At 37.5% G+C, this 17,477-nt stretch overlaps 1 protein-coding gene across 3 annotated transcripts in view; it reads right to left on the bottom strand.

The window, feature by feature from the left end:
• The window catches only part of Ptprr (protein tyrosine phosphatase receptor type R), a 253,577-nt gene that overhangs the window by 87,931 nt on the left and 148,169 nt on the right, over positions 1–17,477 (bottom strand). For 2 of the 3 annotated variants that reach the window (XM_078053134.1, XM_078053133.1), the window contains exons 5-6: positions 13,049–13,159; positions 1,965–2,233 (exon numbers count right to left, since the gene is read on the bottom strand). In XM_078053134.1, coding sequence (XP_077909260.1) covers positions 1,965–2,233; positions 13,049–13,159 — 380 coding nt within the window. Of the gene's footprint in view, positions 1–1,964; positions 2,234–13,048; positions 13,160–13,273; positions 13,445–17,477 lie in introns of those variants that run through there. The other variant, XM_078053135.1, reaches the window with a different exon arrangement.

Raw genomic sequence — 17,477 nt, 5'->3', positions numbered from 1 at the left:
GAGAAGGGTTGATGAAGTAAGTTACTGGGTTGGGAGGCAATGACCTGGAGTCCCGTGAAGAGAACACATTTCTCCTGCTCTGAGTGGGAAGGAAAGGGTCAGGTAGGACGGACTTGGGGACAGCTGTAGACTGAAACGGGGAAGCCATCTGACACTGATTAGGTAGGTACATGCTCTGCTAGAGTCTCCTCACAGATCACAAAGATGAACAAGATGCCCACCCCTGTGCTCTCCCATCTCAAACATTCCCATCAATTAAATGAACACGTGGTTATTTAGCCTTATGTCCCTGGGAATTCAAACAATCCCAGGAGTGATCTACAGGATGCTGGGAATAGCTACTCTTCAAAATGCTTTTATATTGATCTTGCTTAGAATTGATGGTGCATGCTGATAATTAAAATTGGTTTGACTTTTAGTTTATTATGATCTTTAAATCTTCCGCAGACAACACGCCTCTCAACGGCCTGCACCAGGGCAGAGCTGTTGTGCTCTGCCCTTGGTTCACCACTGAAGCACATTCTCAGATCTGTGCCTCCCTCAAGGTTTCTCTTGGAATCAGACATAAATGTCTAGGAGAAAGGGAACCTGGAGGAGGCTAAGAAGTCACATTTATCTCCTCATACTTAGACGGAAGTGAAGCCCAGATGAGCGGCCGCCTTACATGTGGCCACCCAACCCAGGCAGGGCAGAGCGGGGCTGCTCCAGTTCTCCTGACTTCCAGTTAGCCTCAAGGAGAGGTCCTTCTATTCTTCCTTTCCACACTGAATCCTCAAGAGCAATGTAGTGGTGTCCAAGGAAGAGAATGTCAAACATGGGGGCTCACCTGGCTCCACTGGGGACTACCAGGTATTTGGGAGAAGAGGGAGGAAGAATAACTTGTTTTGTTTTCCCTCTGATGTGGCATCAAAGTACTTGGCCTTTAAGGGATTATAGAAGTCATTGCCACAAATCCCTTTTTTTTTCCACATAATTCATGTTCATTGATAATAATTTCAAGGAATACTGAATGCCAGATTTTGTCTTCTGTAGTTCTTAAACTGTCAAATGCAATTTTTTGAAGGATGCATACGTAAACCATGACTGTTTTTATCAGGCCTTGTGATGCATCACTGGAAATATAATCAAAATATATACATAATCTAAAAAGCTAAGGCAACAAAAGGCGCAGTGATAAAAAATGGAACTATAGGAAAATAAGGAGAATGTACTTTAAGGACGTCTTAGTTTCTCCCACTACCTGGGTGTACAATGTTGAATACAATGTATAGAATATTTTCTATGTAAAAATAAAACTTACTTTAAGAAATACCACAGAAAAAGCTTTACTTTGTATTTGGGGAAAGGAAATCAGTAGTCCCTCATGTAATACTTTGCATATTCTAGTTTTCTTATATTAGACTTGCTTTAAATAGAAGTCTGTATAAAGTACATCACATGAATAAGTGCATCCCAAGGGCAGGTAAAATAACAAAAATGTCATAGACCGCCATAGTTAATGTTTGTTGTGGTCAAAGGAAGCAGAGGGAAAACTTTAAATAAAATCATTTGTGGCACAGACTTTCCTACATGACTTTAAACAATGTGGGCTTTGGCAGGAAACACTCCAAATTTATTCCCAGTCCCTTTACATCACAGTCTGATGACAATTTAGCAAGGTGGCTATATTTGTTTAGCAGCCCCCAATAATCGTTCAATTAATTGTGAGAGAATCTGCCTTGAACTTGAAGATGGACTTTCCTTGGGTCTGCACAAGTTTGACAGAATCAGATGTGCTTAACACTCACACTTATCTCTAACAAACTCTCTCTTTGGGAGACCGAAACATGACTTCCTTCTGGTATCCATTTGCTGGTGAATGATTCTACCTGGTTCTGTCTATCATTTCTAGTTCTACTCTTTTTAGTTGATGAACACTCTTTAAAAAGAAAAAAAATGACACAGTTGCATATAAAAGCTCTTACCTCTCCTGAAGTCCTATGGGCTTCATTTTGAAAGGAGAAGGGCAGACAGAGGTGGAGGTGGAAGCTTTGATCTCAGGAGTGCATCGGCCTTGAGGGTCCACCACAACGTTCGGCACCTTTGGCGCCTGCTCGGGCTGGACCATGCTGTGGGCTGTCTTTGCCTCCGACTGTGCTGGCTGTAACGCGATGGGTGACAGGTGGATCTCCTGGTGTTTCTCTTTATCCTGTCTCAAGGAAAGCTGAAACCTTTCTTTTAATCTGTATAAAATCTACAAAAGGAGATAAAAAGGGGCTCTTGTCACATTTTCACATACCCAAAACAACATTTTTCTCCACACTGACTTAGAAGACAAATTGAAATAAAAGTTTAATTGCAAAGTAAGCCCAGCCTTCGAGAATAATTTCTTGGTTTTGTGGTACCAAGATATTTTTTTCTCAAAAGAATATACTTGGTATTTCTAGTTATGCTGCACGTACATCTCAAATATTTGGGTGCATGAATCCTTTCCCCAAGGATACATTCAAAAGCAAATTTGGCCAATTCTTTAAGAATGCCTGACATAATTTTGATCGCACGGAAATTGACTAAAATGGTAGGATTCTAAAAGGAATAACCGTGAAACATGGGCCTATGACATTTATAGAAACAGAGAAGTGCATCCAGTATAGAAGGGAAGAAAGAAATCTTGTAAAATATTAATAAAGAGAAGTTATACGATAAGTCATACATTTCTAATCTTGGTAAATATCTTAATGGTCATATCAACTTGGGTACCTGATAATACCTGGCAAAATTAAATTCAGGGCATCTGTTAAATAATTTGGACAACCAGGATTTTTCTATCTTGCCCTTTTCCCCTCTTCGTTTTTTAATGTATATGGAAAAAAGCACAAGTGTTGCTTTCCTTCACTCTGGGAGCCCTTTCTGGAATGGCTGAGTCAGTTCAGAATTGGTAGCATGACTGGCTTCGAACTCTTAGTAAGTGGGACTGAGTCCTGGGACACTCCAGAGGCCAAACTGTGAGGGGGAGCAAAGTTTGTCTCTCATTTTCCCCGACTTCCCTTTTTTTTTTTTTTTTTTTCATTGTTGGTCGTTCAAAACATTACACAGTTCTTAATACATCATCTTTCACAGTTTGATTCAAGTGGGTTATGAACTCCCAACTTTACCCCGTATACAAATTGCTCCCGACTTCCCTTTTTATAGGGCTTTTCTGCTTTCTATGCTGAGTGCTCCTTTCCAACTCCTGCGGGAACTAGTGACCTCCTGTTCTTTAAGTGTGTTCTCAGGAAGTGATTTGATGAGCGAGTTTACATGAAGAGGGGATAACTCACTCTGTGCACTTTTCTGAAGGTGTGCAGTAGGGATGACATCCACTTCTTAAAATGCCTTAAGCTGGTCAAACTCCCCTGTTTAATTTCTCGAATCTGTAGCTGAACGAGCGTTATTTTAGGAGAGGGCTCTCCTGGCACTGCGCAGTCATGTTTACCTAGTCATGAGGTGAGTTCTGATTTCCCTTTTCTTTGCAAAGTGACTTCTAATTCTAGTCATCTTTTGCTAGAGGAATTCAAAGTCTACATATTTATTTTTTTTCCTTCTTACGGAATGAAGGAAATTAAGGAAGAATTAATATGAAATTGAGGAGTAATAAATACCTTTGAGAATTTATTTCAGGACAATTTTAGAAAATATTTTCTCAGTATTCTCAATACAAAATTGGAAAAATAGATTCTGTTTAACAAAATAAGATCATCAACAAATATCAGAATAAAATAAAATGCAATGAAAAGATATCAGACTGAGATTAATAAAAAAAAATCCAAAGGTAGAAGTTTTCTTTGCAAACAATAAAGAACAGAATTGACAGTGTAGAAAGCATCATTGGTGATATATATGGCAACTTTGGGAGACTGTCTGTTGATGCAGAGAAAAAGAACAAAGAGAGAAAGATAAAAACAAAAAAAAGATTGGACATGGAAGTCAGAAGAATCACTGTAAATGATAAGCTAGAATAAATGAAGGAGAAGAAAGTCATTCAAAACTGGGTTTTTTTTTTTTTTTTTGGTGGGGGAGTGCTGGGGTTTGAACTCAGGGACACTTGACTACTGAGCCATATCCACAGCCCTATTCTATATTTTATTTAGAGACAGAGTCTCACTGAATTGTTTAGCACCTCACTTTTCCTGAGCCTGGCTTTGAACTCGCAATCCTCCTATCTCAGCCTCCAGAGACCCTGGAATTATTGGCATATGCCACCATGCCCAGCTCAAAACTGTTTTTCAGCACCCACTTTGTGTCATGGATTGTGAAGGTATAGGGCATTCCACTATGAACAAAATCAATTGCCTTCTTTGCCTAGGGAACTTAGGCATATGAAATGCAAAAAATTTCTAGGTCAAAAGATTCTTCCAAATCATGTATGTCATTTGAAAGAACAGTGAGTGTGAGATGAAAATGGAGGAATTTTCATAATTTGAGGAAAAACAATGTATATTACAAAGGATGCATGAATGTTACATCAAGACCAGTTGGGATTTATGTACATGAAGTCAACAGAAGGAATTCTTCAAAATGCAAAATCTCAAAAAATATACTATCCTTGTTTCTTTCTGAAAAAAACATGTACTCAAAGATATTCTTTCAGTGCCAAGCATGGTGATGCACTCCTGCAGTACCAGTGATTTGGGAGGCTGAGGGGCTGGCCAGCCTGAGAAATTTATTGAGATCCTATTTCAAGATAAAAAAAATAAAATAAAATAAAAAGAGCTGGAGATGCAGCATGGAGGTAGAATGACCCTGGGTTAAATTCCAAGTACTGGGAAAAAAAAGTATTGTTACCTATGAGAAAGATGACTCAAATTTAAAAACTAAAGAACTAGAAACCGCAATTTAAAACAGAATTTTGGAATTATTTAAACACAAAGTGAAAACCTAGTTATGTCTCAGGTACAGTATCCCAAATTGTAGTAACAAGAAAGAAATTTGGGGAGGAAAAAGAGGTATTTATAAAAAAAAATAAAAAAGCAAAATGAGTGAATGTATGCTGAGTGACTTTTTAATTAGAGATGCAGAGGGATTCCGGATTACAATGGTCATTAGATCTTCCAACTCATTACACCTGAAGGAAACTGAGGTCTAACCAAGCAATGGGCTTGTTCTAAGGCAACCTCTGGCTGTGGACCTGCTGACCCTGACACCCTGACATGGCTCTGACCTGCAGCCCTCTGCATGTTCCAGCCCTTACATCAGCTCTTTGGCTTTTCTTCCCCACACACCTTCCTTAAAGGTTGACTTTGAAATTACATGTGCCGCAGGTCTGATCATCACCCCTGGATTTCAAAACCATCAATTCTAAGAATATGCTTTTTTTTTTAAAAAAAAAGAAGTTTTTTTTCTTAGGAAATAAATAAAAAAACTATGCAAATGTGAGATATAATCAGCAAAATACAGATTATAATTGAACTACTAGGAAATTAATGAGAATCCTCACTGATTTTTTTTGTGTGTGTTCACTTTCTCATAACTTGGAAACTTTTGTGTAGTGCTATTCATTGATTCTGGTAGGGCCAAGCTAAATCTTAGATTTTGAAAGCAATTGTTTCAGCAATTCCTCATGGCAAATATTACTGTGTAAGAAAAAGAAAGATATATAATATTGATAGGCCTTCTTCCCTTCGTTATAATTACTATCAAATAAGTAGACTATTTTCTTTATGCTATAGAATTGAATATACTGCAGATAGTGCCTAAGTTTTCTAATTTGGTGCTTCTTTTCCGTGTCCATGAGCCACCTCACAGTGTACTTGGCCACCAGTCTACAGAAACAAAACCCAGGCTAGAACACCACCAATCAGGTGGTGCATATGTGGTGATTTTATTGTGTTAAGCTAAATACATAACTACTGAGATGAAGCAAAGAACTTAAAATGGGATTGAGCTTTTTCAGTTGCAAGTGATTTATCATCCTAAATGAAAAACAAAAACAAACAAATGTATTTGTACCTTTACTAAAACGCATTTAGTAGAAGATGATACACATATTGTATATTCTAAGACCCTATGTATAAATGAAATGTGTTTATCAGGACATTTGCTTTGTTTATACTTGGATTTTGGAGAAACCTATTTCAATGATGACAATGAGAAAACTAGTTGTTTCTCAGTTGTTAACAGGTCACTTTTACGATCTTGTTAGTGTAAAACAAGGTCTAAAGTCCATCTTTGCTACTTATGAGCTTATGTGTTTGATGAAGGACCTTTGTCACATATTTACAATAGTAATCTATTTCATCTCGGGTCAGAGATCAACCTTCAGCCTGTCTCTACAGTATGCATACAAACTTATTTTTACATCTCTAATTGGAAAAAAGCACTGTTTACCATACTCGAAAGATTGGACTGTCTGGAAAAAAGTGGAAGAGGCTAGTACTTGGCAATGGGGCAGTTTTGTCTTAGAACTGAGCACTAAGGCAAGGGTTCACAACTGTCAGGGATTTGGGCCTGTAGGAGACATTTGACAAGGTCTGGAGACATTTTTGGTGGTCATATTTGTGGTGGGAGGCAGAACCCGAAGGGTGTTACTAGCATCCCATGATTATAGGCTGTTGATGCAGCTAAATACCCTACAATGCATAGGAAAAACTCCCACCCACGCATCCACCAACAGAATACTCAGCCCAAAATGTCAGTAGTGATGCTGTTGAGAGACCCTGGTGTAAAGGAACTTAAAAATCATCTGGAATAACCTCCATTACACATTTAAGTCCAGACTGGTTGAATGATTCATGGAAGACTGGAAATAAAGTCTAGAATCCATATTTTCTGATTTCCAGGTATGTGAGCATTTTAGTCTACTGTTCCTTCTCAATCCCCACAACCTTCTTTCCAACCACTTTCCCAAAGCCTCTGGAAAAGTGAGTCAGCAATTTTTCTCTGCAGAGATTGAGGTCTGGAATATACCATACACATAATTTTCCTATGCGAATTTAACATTTTGTTTTAAAACTCAATCCGAAAGCTTATCAGAGCAATGGCAAGTTACGGTTTTTCTTTCATCTTTTAGAGCTTGTGTTTGAATCAGGGTGCAGTAAAGTCATCTGATCTATTGAAAAAGGAAAGAATTGGTGCACATCTATAATCCCAGCAGTTCAGGAGGCTGAGGCAGGAGGATTGCTAGTTCAAAGCCAGCCTGAGCAATTTAGCAAGGCCCTAAGCAACTTAATGAGACTTTGTCTCAAAATAAAATATAGAGCACACCTGGTTTCAATTATTAGCAGAGAGAGAGAGAGAGAGAGAGAGAGAGAGAGAGAGAGAGAGAGAGAGAGAGAAAGAGAAAATTATTGAATGAGAAAGGAGCTGTATAAACTATAGCAAAGGAAAAAATAATGGCAGCAATGAGAACCTAAAGAACACAGAAATGGGAGGAAGCTGAAAGAATCCTTTGAAGCTCTTTTGTAGTTTATAATTTTCATTTTTAAAAAATCCCAGAAATAAGTAACACAAAACATTCTGTTTGAATTAAAACACGTTCTAATTTTTAAACGATGTCACTGACCAATATTGTGTAGCATTTGTTCTTTACTGTATTTTACAGCTGGTTTTGAGAGAGTATTCATTCTTTTCTCTTAATTTAATAAACACGAATCAATTATTATATGAATCTATACATTTCTGAGACAGACAATGTGGATACCTAGGTAGCACAGGACTCTGTCATCTAGGAACCCACAGGCTTCCTGGAGACAGATGTGTGAAAATTACGTCAAGTACAAGGTACTAAGTACACACACAGAGGTGTGGCTGTGCACAGATGTGGTGTGGCCCACAGTTATCTGTTCTGCCTGGGTGGAGTGGCTCTGATAAGTGCAAGCATTCTCATCTGTTCCTGGGTACATTTGTAGTTAGAAATAGATATTCACAGAGTGTAGGACTAAAATAGAAACCACAATTTGATTCCTTTATGGGATCACATGACATTGTGGTAAAGAGCTAGGACTTTCAATCCAGATAGACTTGGATGTGAGTTCCAATCTCACCCTCTACCCTGCCACTCACATATACACCACTATTTTTGTTTGTTTGGTCAAGTCACTTATCTTTTCTGAATCTTGGTTTTCTCATCAGTAAGACTAGGAAGCTAAATTACATTAAGTGTTTCGTACCATGCAACAAATTTAGGATCAGTAAACAAGCAATACATAGAAGAAACCGGTTGTTATCATTGTTGCTAATACTAGTGCCATCATGAATGAAAGGGTTTTTGTCTTCTTAATAAAGAAAAAAATTGAAAACTAATCCCTACTTTGGAAATGGGTCCAAAAGAAATCATTCCAACTAAGACCTAGTTCTATCTCCCTTAATCCTTGGGGCTTACACACAACAGATTAGACAAGTGTGATTCTTTATGTCCACCTTTGACACCAGTTTTTTTGTGTAATGCTCAGGCTACACCCTGATGTAGGATTTCGCACCTCAGCTACCAGATCATGACTAGAGAAACCCTTTATATTACATATGGAAGGCTCTTCTGTGGGTCTAACATGCCAGTGCTTTTTCTGATCCAAACAGCTGTCTTATATATGATTTTTAAAAGCACTTTCCAGATGCAATCTGGTCTGTACACTTCTACCTATTGAATATTTATTTCATACTTTTGAACTTTTTAATAAACTCCCAAGTACATTTGAAGGTCTAATTTAGATGATAAATGGTGTTCTTTCTATTATTTGTTCAAGTTGAAGAACTAATTCTTCTCAGTAATAAATTTCCTCCATCTAAAGCAGACTGAATGGATTGGAACTTGCCCACACATTTTTTCTTGGAAAATTGTATTTGTCTATTTGTCGCTCCACCCACTCTGCATTCACATTTGAGAGGTGCTAAATAAGTCACACATTTGAAAATGTCATGCCTGTCTAATTTTATGCCTGGCAACATACGTTCTTTTTTATTTTTTATTTTTTTGGATTTTAAGGAAAGTAAACAACATGCCACATTTCAAAAATTTTGCCAAGTCTTATGTTATTGTTATATAGCACATGCAACCCTTCATTATAGCAATTTACCTATATAATTTCATAATAAAGCCCACATGAATTTCATTTCTATGGTATGTAGGAAGACTGGATGCAAATAGCAGCATTTGATCTTTCATGAATGTAATTAATGCCAGAAGGAAAATTTTGAGTTCTATTTTTTCTTGGTCATGGAATCAACAAATGTATGGAAAACAGAATTGGAATATATATATGTTTGAGGATCACAGAAGTATAACACATTGTACTTCAGTATAAAAATCAGACTAAGTGGGGCTGAGGATATGGCTCAGTGGTAGAGCAGTTGCCTAGCATGTGTGAGGCCCTAGTTTCAATCCTCACTGTCAAAAAAAAGAAAAAGAAATACACACACACACACACACACACACACACACACTAAGTGTAAATACTTACAGATCCAAGTAAAAAACTGACTTTAGCATTTGTTACCTTGTTTTTTTTTTTTTTTTGGTCTTTTTAATTGACTTTAGCATTTGTACACATATAATGATTAGCTTATTTCAGAGAAGCACATTCCACCTGTCCCTAAATGTGAACTGTCAAGTCACCTGTGGAAAACTGCATCATCTGAATGTAGCTTTATCTTCAACCTGTCTATCAGGTAGTATCTATTCTTCTCTGAGTATCAGTTCCATTCTGTGTACTGTTGGTTCCTCTGTTTACTTTTTAGATTGACTCTTTCATATTAAAATTGAAGAAAAATATTTTAAGTCAATCATTCTGGTTTTGTTGTTGTTGTTTTTCGAGAACTGTCTGTATGCACATAAAAGATGTTTCCCTCTTTTTACTCCCCACCCCTCAACGTGTTCCTCTCCTGCATACAGGAGCACCACCATCCAGGCAGCCAAGCCTCCAAACCTAGGAGTCAGCCTTAGGGTTTACCTCTCCCTGAGAATCAGGGCTCTGTAGTCGCATCAGTTCTACCTTCATCTAGGTCTCAGCCTTCCATTTCTCTCCATCTTCATCACTGCCCCCTACTCTGGGCCACCCTCACCTCTCTCTTGCAGTGACCTCCAGAAGGACACTCCAGCTTCTGCACTCCATTCCACCCTCTGCTTCAACCACACCCTATTGGCAGATGCTGTGATCCTTTAGTCACTCACCTAAGACTCTGCTGGGAACAGCATTTCCATCCTCCCCTTGAGGCCTGACAGGCTAAGTCTATTTTGCCTCAGCACCATCCCATCCTCTGTACCTAGAAAGTCCTTTCCTCACATTTTCATGTCTTAAAGGTCTCAGGTTGGTCTGCTCTGTCATTCACTATTATGTTATCTTCTTTGTGGAAATTATGACAACTTGATCTCTAAAAAAACGAATGAACAGACTTCATGTTTTAGATCATTTTTTGTCTTTATAGAAAAATTGAGGGCAAAGTACATCATCCCATATATCCCCCCTCTGTCCTCTCTAAACAGTTTCTTCTGTGACGGACATATTGCATTTGTGTGGGGCATTCATCCCAGGTGATGAACCCTATTGACATTATTAACTAAAGTCCACAGCGTAGATTAGGGCTCACTGTTTGTGCCAGAACTTTCTACAGGTTTTGATGGATCCATAATGTAATGCATTCACCATTATACAATACAGAAGAGTTTCACTGTTCTAAAACCTACTGTCTAACCATCTCTGGCCTCCCAACCTCTGGCAACCACTGATCTTAGCCTTTCCCAGAATGTTGTCACACAGTGTGTTGATGTCACACAGTGTGTTCACTATTTGATTATTTGAAAATAATTAATTATTGTCTGTGTTTCTAAAGACAAAGGCTTCAGAGAATAGGGTCCTTATCGTCTTGTTCTCCTCTTTCCCCATAGGGCTAACAACAGGTCTGTGGTGATCCTCTGGCAGAATGGATTGATGGAATGAATTACCCACTAATCTAATTGATAGCAATCACCCAAACTTCCTTTCTTGACTTGTTCTAATAACGTTGAGGCAGACTTACCTAAATTTCTAATTTTTACATTGGTGGCTTGAAAATATCTGGAAAAGAGTTGCCCCTGTTCTCAGATGGTTGAAGGTGTGGCTATGGTAGGTCCTTTGGCCATATAAAACCAATGCAGGGATGTGACTAGTTATGCTGGGAACACGGGCAATCCCAAGTTATGACTGCTAGATCTGAAATGTATCTTATATTAATAGCACGTTCAGGGATGCTTCTCTCTGCCCTTTAGTACCCAAAGGCTGCATATAAATCTGCTTCTCAACTTTCTCCTATCATTTCCTTCACTCTTCTGAATCTTAACCATTTATTCCCCCAGTCAATCTCCATTTTTGTCACTTTCTACCCCTTTCTATTCTCCATTCCTCCGCTCCCTCCCTCCCTCCTCCTTTCTTCCCTTCCTTCTTACTTTCTTGGTCTTGCACATGCTAGGCAAGTACTCTACCATTTAGCTTCACCCCCTGCCCCTCCTATCCTTTTTCACCTGTAAAGCAGAAAAACAACGAAATTGTGACAAGATAGAGAACAACATTTGATATTCCCTATGTTAAGGAAAGAAGAATCCCATATTTTAAAATGCAGTTAACCATAACGAGGAATCAAACCTTTTTAAACAGTAAGAAATACTTAGAGGTCTCTGCTACAATTTCTGGAAAACATTCCATTTTCTTTCATGAAAATTCTTTATTCTTAATCTCCACCTTTAAGATATAAAGATCTATTTTTAACGTTATTCTTAGCTTATTCTTTTGTTCATTGGGTTGCAACTTTTAGAAATCTTTCTTAATTCCTGATCTCTAAAAAATACCTTTGAGTGGAAGTTTTAGGATGTTTTTCTTTTCTTTTTTCTTTTTAACTGGGGATGAAATCTAGGGGCACATCTCCCTTCCCCTATTTTGAGGCAAGGTCTTGCTTAACTGCTGAAGCTGGCTTTGAACTTGGGAATTGTGATCTTTCTGCCTCAGCTTCTCTAGTAGCTGAGATTGTAGCCATGTGCCACCAAGTGGTTTACTTCAGGATTTCGAGTTCTAAGAAACAGACTCATCTTTACCCTATTTAATATCCTTCAAATTTAGATCCACTCAGCCTCTCTCTTTCTGGACTAAACCCCAATCTTTCTACCATAAACCCCTTCCCAGCAGGGGAAGCACGAATAAGCAAAATCCAGAAAACACTTGCTAATGCTGTTAATTGTGGATAGAATAAGCAGAATAATGTCTATTTTGGGGGCATTTAAAAAGTATAAAACAAGCATTTTTGAAAAATATGCAAAATTAAAAACAATAGCACATAGGAAAAAAGATATTAAAACCCATCTATAAACTTCCAGTATTATGTCATGTCACAAAATTTTTAAAGAAATAAAAAAAAATTTTGAACTTGAAAGATAACTCTTAACTCATTCAATACCAAATAGCACTGTATAATTTAGTGCATTAGGTTTATTTGAAGTTCTAGTTTTAAAAATTATTAATATGCTTTTAAAGTGAACACATTGTAACTTACAGAACTATTGCAGTGCATACTTTTATACTTATGTATTCACCTAAAATATTAGTTGGTAGAGGTGATCTAGCCTGTGAGGCTATAATCACCTCTTTTGCATGCCTGGTATTTCATAGAATGCTTTCAAGAGCCTTTAAAAGTAAGGAAATAACTCTGCCTTGGGGAGTTAAGCTTGCCCCAAAGACACATTTCTTCTTTTAAATTTTTTCCTGAGTTCCATAAAGATGATATAAAAGGAGGAATAAAGTAAGCCCAAAGTATGCCCATGAGAGTTAAATGACTTTGAGGGTTTCAGTGACCTTAGTAAATCACGGTCTAAAGCTTCATTCTCAGGGTTGATCAAGTTACTAAAAACTTCAGTGCAATTACAGCTCTGTTCTTAAGCAGGTCAGCATCCACACCTCCACAGGCTTCCCTTTAGCAATCACTCTGCGTGTCACCCAATATTCCCAAATAACAGGATTACAGTCTTGCTTCTTTGCCCAGTCTTTTCAACCTTCATTTGAATGGCAGTGCATCCAATAACATTAAGTAGTGGACTCAGCAAAGGAAAAAGTATACGAAGAAGCCAACTTACCATCAAACACGTTACTATAATAATAAAGATGCTGAGAAAAATGACAACAGCATAAAATCCTTCTTTGCTCCAGATTCTGTCCGCTTCATGCTGCCCTTGTAAAACATTTTTCTTTAAAAGCAAAACAGAAAGTCCGATGTTAAATGAGAGCTTGAGGAAACTGGCGTTCTTATTTAAACACTAAAATATTTTTAGCTTTATTCCATTCAGTGTAGTGGAACACACCTACACCCCCCGCTGCCTGCGCTGCATCTCCAACTGATCTAGACAACAGTCAGCCATCCTGATACATCAAAAGACGTGCAATCTCCGGAACAGGAGCAGGCATGCCCAGCCGGGCATAGGAGGACCTCGCCTTTGGAAAAGTCCCTCACGGTCTCTGTTGGAGCTACCTGGTTCACAGGTAAGAGAGTTCTGTTCCGTGCTGAGGAAACTTGTTTCTGAAGCTTTCCTTACTCTCAAGTCCCCTCCCACACATCAACTCCCTGGTTTACCCTGGCTTACGTGCAGCGCAGGAACACTGCTTTTACTTTTAAACAAAAGCTAAACAGGTGCAAACAAAAGCGCATGATGCATTCATAAATACAACAACACTATCAGAATCATTGCTCCACCCTTTATCACATCAGTCCCCCCCCCTACCAAGTGGTGTTTACTTTGTCGAAATCTCAAGAAGCACCATCCCAACCATATAAATTGTTAGGGCATTATATTTTATTTAAAGTAACAGGAAAGACAAAGTTCAGAGTTATTGGGTAATGAAAGGTAAAATAAATAGGTTTATTTTTATTGCTTTTACTCAATCCTTTGGGGGTGGAAGAGTGGAGAAGAAACATGCATAAAATGTGACTGTCTCTTAGTTGACGTCTCCCTTTCTTTAAAGAAAATAGCACACTGACATCAAATCCTCTTGAACGAAATTGTTTTATAATGTAGTGACATTACAGATTTATAGTTAAAGAAACTTCAATTTTGAAACCAACTGGTTCGTGATGAGGAAAAACAAAGTCTAAGTCATTTCAAATGATTCCATTCATCTAAAATTCAATCTTGTTGAAAGCAGCTTTTTTTTTTCCTTTAGCCAGGGTCAGTATGTACCCTTGTATATTGTCTGCAATGGCTCAGAGAGCCTTGAGTGAAACTTGTCTTCTAGGTGCCTGAACTTTGAAATCATTTCCAATTGTTCTTTAAACCTAGAAAAATACATCAAGTATTTGTAAACTCGCAAAATATTTGCCCTGAGAAAGACTTTATGAGACTTTTTATCAAACTGAAACTCAATCAAATCTTGGTGGAGAGATGAGCAAGGCAGAATAGAAAAGATCTTTGAGTTCAATTGTTATTACAAAAATTATTTGGAGGGAGACATAATCATTGCTTGAAGTAGTCAAGTTTCCATTTTTTTTTTGCTTGTAAAATAGTGATGTGCTCACTATAAAATCTTTAATACTTTCTAGAAAGATGCATAGATAGAAAAAATGATTTTGATGCATATTTTTAAAGTAAGTAAATGGTAAATTAATGGAGAATCTGAAAATACTTGGTTGATGGCATGATTAGTAAATGAGCATCCTGCTGGAAAAAAAAATTCTTAGGTTCAAGTGATGATTTTCTTTTCTTTTACCTTTGACATCAGCCAGAACCTTTTGTTTTATTTTGTTTTGTTTTATTCCAGTGTCTCTACAAACATAGCTAAAAAAATAACAGAAAAGAAAACTCCTGTAGGAATCAAGTATAAATATGGAAATGAATTTTTTTTGCAAGCAACAAAATAGCATCCATTGTGTGTTATAAAAGCAAACTAGTTAAGCCTTCAAATAGGCAGCATAAATTTGTCAAATTTAAGTATAAGGATCTGAGCTAAAACTCATATGAAATTTGGATAAAAAGGGGTGTTTAGGTGGGTGGAAAAAGATGTTGTGTTCCTAACCTGGCTTGGTTTGTTTTTCTTTTTTCCTGCTGTAGTTCTACAACTTCTGGAATATCAGTGTGTTCCTTTTAGCTTAAAACAAATCTTATGCTGGGTTGTGGTAAAGCACACCTATAATCCCAGTGGCTCTGGAAGCTAGGGCAGGAGGATTGTGAGTTCAAAGCCAGCTTCAGCAATTTATGGAGGTCCTAAATAACTCAGTGAGACCCTGTCTAAAGAAAATACAAAAAAGAACTGGGAATGTGGCTCGGTGATTCAGTATCCCTGGGTTCAATCCCCAGTACACACACACACACACAAAAAAAAGTTTGTTTTCCTTTTTAACTGAAGCAATGATGATGGAAGAATTATCCCCTAACCTCCCATCCCCCACCTCCCGTTTGAAGGACACATGTTTTGAACTAGAGCTTAGTCACTGCACTTTCTTGGTAAATAGATTTCCTTCTGAGTCATGCTACTCCTGCTGAGCACTACTATATTTGTTCAGAGATCTGAAAAACTTGATAAGGGCAGGGTAATAAATGGAAAAGTTTGTAGTTAAGATCCCACAAATCAAAAGATTATAACTTACAGAAATCTCCAGTCGAACCTTTGCATCGGGTTAACTTGATGCCTTTTATATTTTATCAGGAGGTTGAGGGTTCAGTAATTCACATATTCCACAGCAGGTCAAATTAATGGCCCTCTATCATCTTTATGTTTTTTTTTCATAGCTACATTGTTTTGCCCTTTAACTTGGTTACAGTGAAAAAGCTGATGAGTTTCATTATTTAAAATTTGGATAGTTTTCAATAGCTTTTCTCTATCTGTTCAATAATTTGTTATATGTGTTAAAAGTTTGTTCTGTTCTCCCTCCCCCTCCTCTTTATTTTCTTTCCATCCCCCCCCATTTCCTTTCCTTTCCAATTCTGATCCCAGATGCTAGAAAAGATGATACAGAGATATAGACTTTAGGATATATCCCTTTGGGAGAGATGAAGCACACAGAATAAGAATGAAGTGGAAATGTTATAAATTATCTGGTTAATTTGACTGACTCAGGCAGATGAATGAGATGTATCTGACAAAAATATGGCTTTATTGGGTGCATGCCAAACTTCCACTGCATTAGGCACAAGGTGAACACTTGGTCTGAATGATCAATACATGTCAACATTGATTGAATATCTGCTGTACGACTAAGCTCATAATTCTTTAGACTCAACTGCTGGCTAATGCTCCAAGTTAGAAGGAAAATCACCCAACTCTTGAATTATAGTTCATATTTACATGTTGTATTTTTTTCTCTTTGTAAATATCCCATGAATGTATCAGGCAGCATATTAGCCTTTTATTTAAAGAACTTAACTTCCTCCTTTGAAATATAAGACCTGTGAAACTGGAATCATTTACAGTTGAATAACAACAAAATCCCTAAGTAATTTTTTTCAATATTAATGCAGAGCTTATTGTTTCAATAGATATTCATTTTCTAAAAACATTTGTAAATAGAGATTAAATAATGAGTTTAATTTGATTTCCCCAGAATTTGACCTATTAGTCAAGTGAAGGTCTAGTTTTATCTTTATGAACGTCTTACAATAAAATAACACTTAAGAGTCTACAATGCTCTAGGTGTCACATAAAAATATGTAGAAGAAATAATGTCTTTTTAAGAAATTTAGACTGGAAACAAAATCAGATGAACAAACAAAAGTAATTCTCAATTTGGTAATTTTGTTTCCCAAGTGTCATTGCCAATTTTAAAAAAATAAAGCATATAAAGAAACAGCAGCAACAACAAAAACATCTTTCATGAATGTTATTAATGTAAATTTTGGAAATAGATGCTTTGCGACATCATTCATGATATTCTGTGATCAATGTAAAGGGTGAAAAGTCAAAAGACCAAGGTTCTTTTTATTTTGTTAATGAACATGTTACCATAGCCAGCTGTGTTTGGGGGATTAAAATGTGAAAAAATGGGTTGAGACATAAGCGGTTATAACACATTAACCATAAGAAGATGGATAAAGATGTGGGGAAGCTCAGAGAATACTATAGCCGGCTTTAAACAACTGTCCACAAATGTGTTTGCAAACACTCTAAGCTCTCTCTGTAGCGCTGTAAATAGCTTCCCTAGGCACATGCTCACGGTTGACTGGTTTGTCCTGGGCTTCAGGTCAAAGGGGGATGGATGCCTGGCTTCTTCTAGGAGTGCCTGAACAAAAGGTTCAGAGGACCCATCTCTCCGTGATGACATGCTTCTGATAGCATACCGGCTGACCTCCTATAGATTAAAGATTTCCTGGATTTTTAGGTTCTAATAATTTTATGAGAAAATACCACATTTTGATTCTTCAAGTCCAGGATAGGCCTTCTGACCTATAGTGGACTAACAGCTCTGTGAGAGCTGGTTAAGGTAGGCTCTTCATCTGCACTGAGCTGGGCTGTGTTGGAGGACCCTAAGTATTTGAATTTCAACTTGTTGTTTTTATATAGTAATTTCCCCTTGGTGAG

Source organism: Ictidomys tridecemlineatus, chromosome 6 (assembly GCF_052094955.1).
Source record: "Ictidomys tridecemlineatus isolate mIctTri1 chromosome 6, mIctTri1.hap1, whole genome shotgun sequence".
In the NCBI taxonomy this organism is placed as follows: domain Eukaryota; kingdom Metazoa; phylum Chordata; class Mammalia; order Rodentia; family Sciuridae; genus Ictidomys; species Ictidomys tridecemlineatus.
This window is presented reverse-complemented; position numbering and strand designations above follow the sequence as displayed.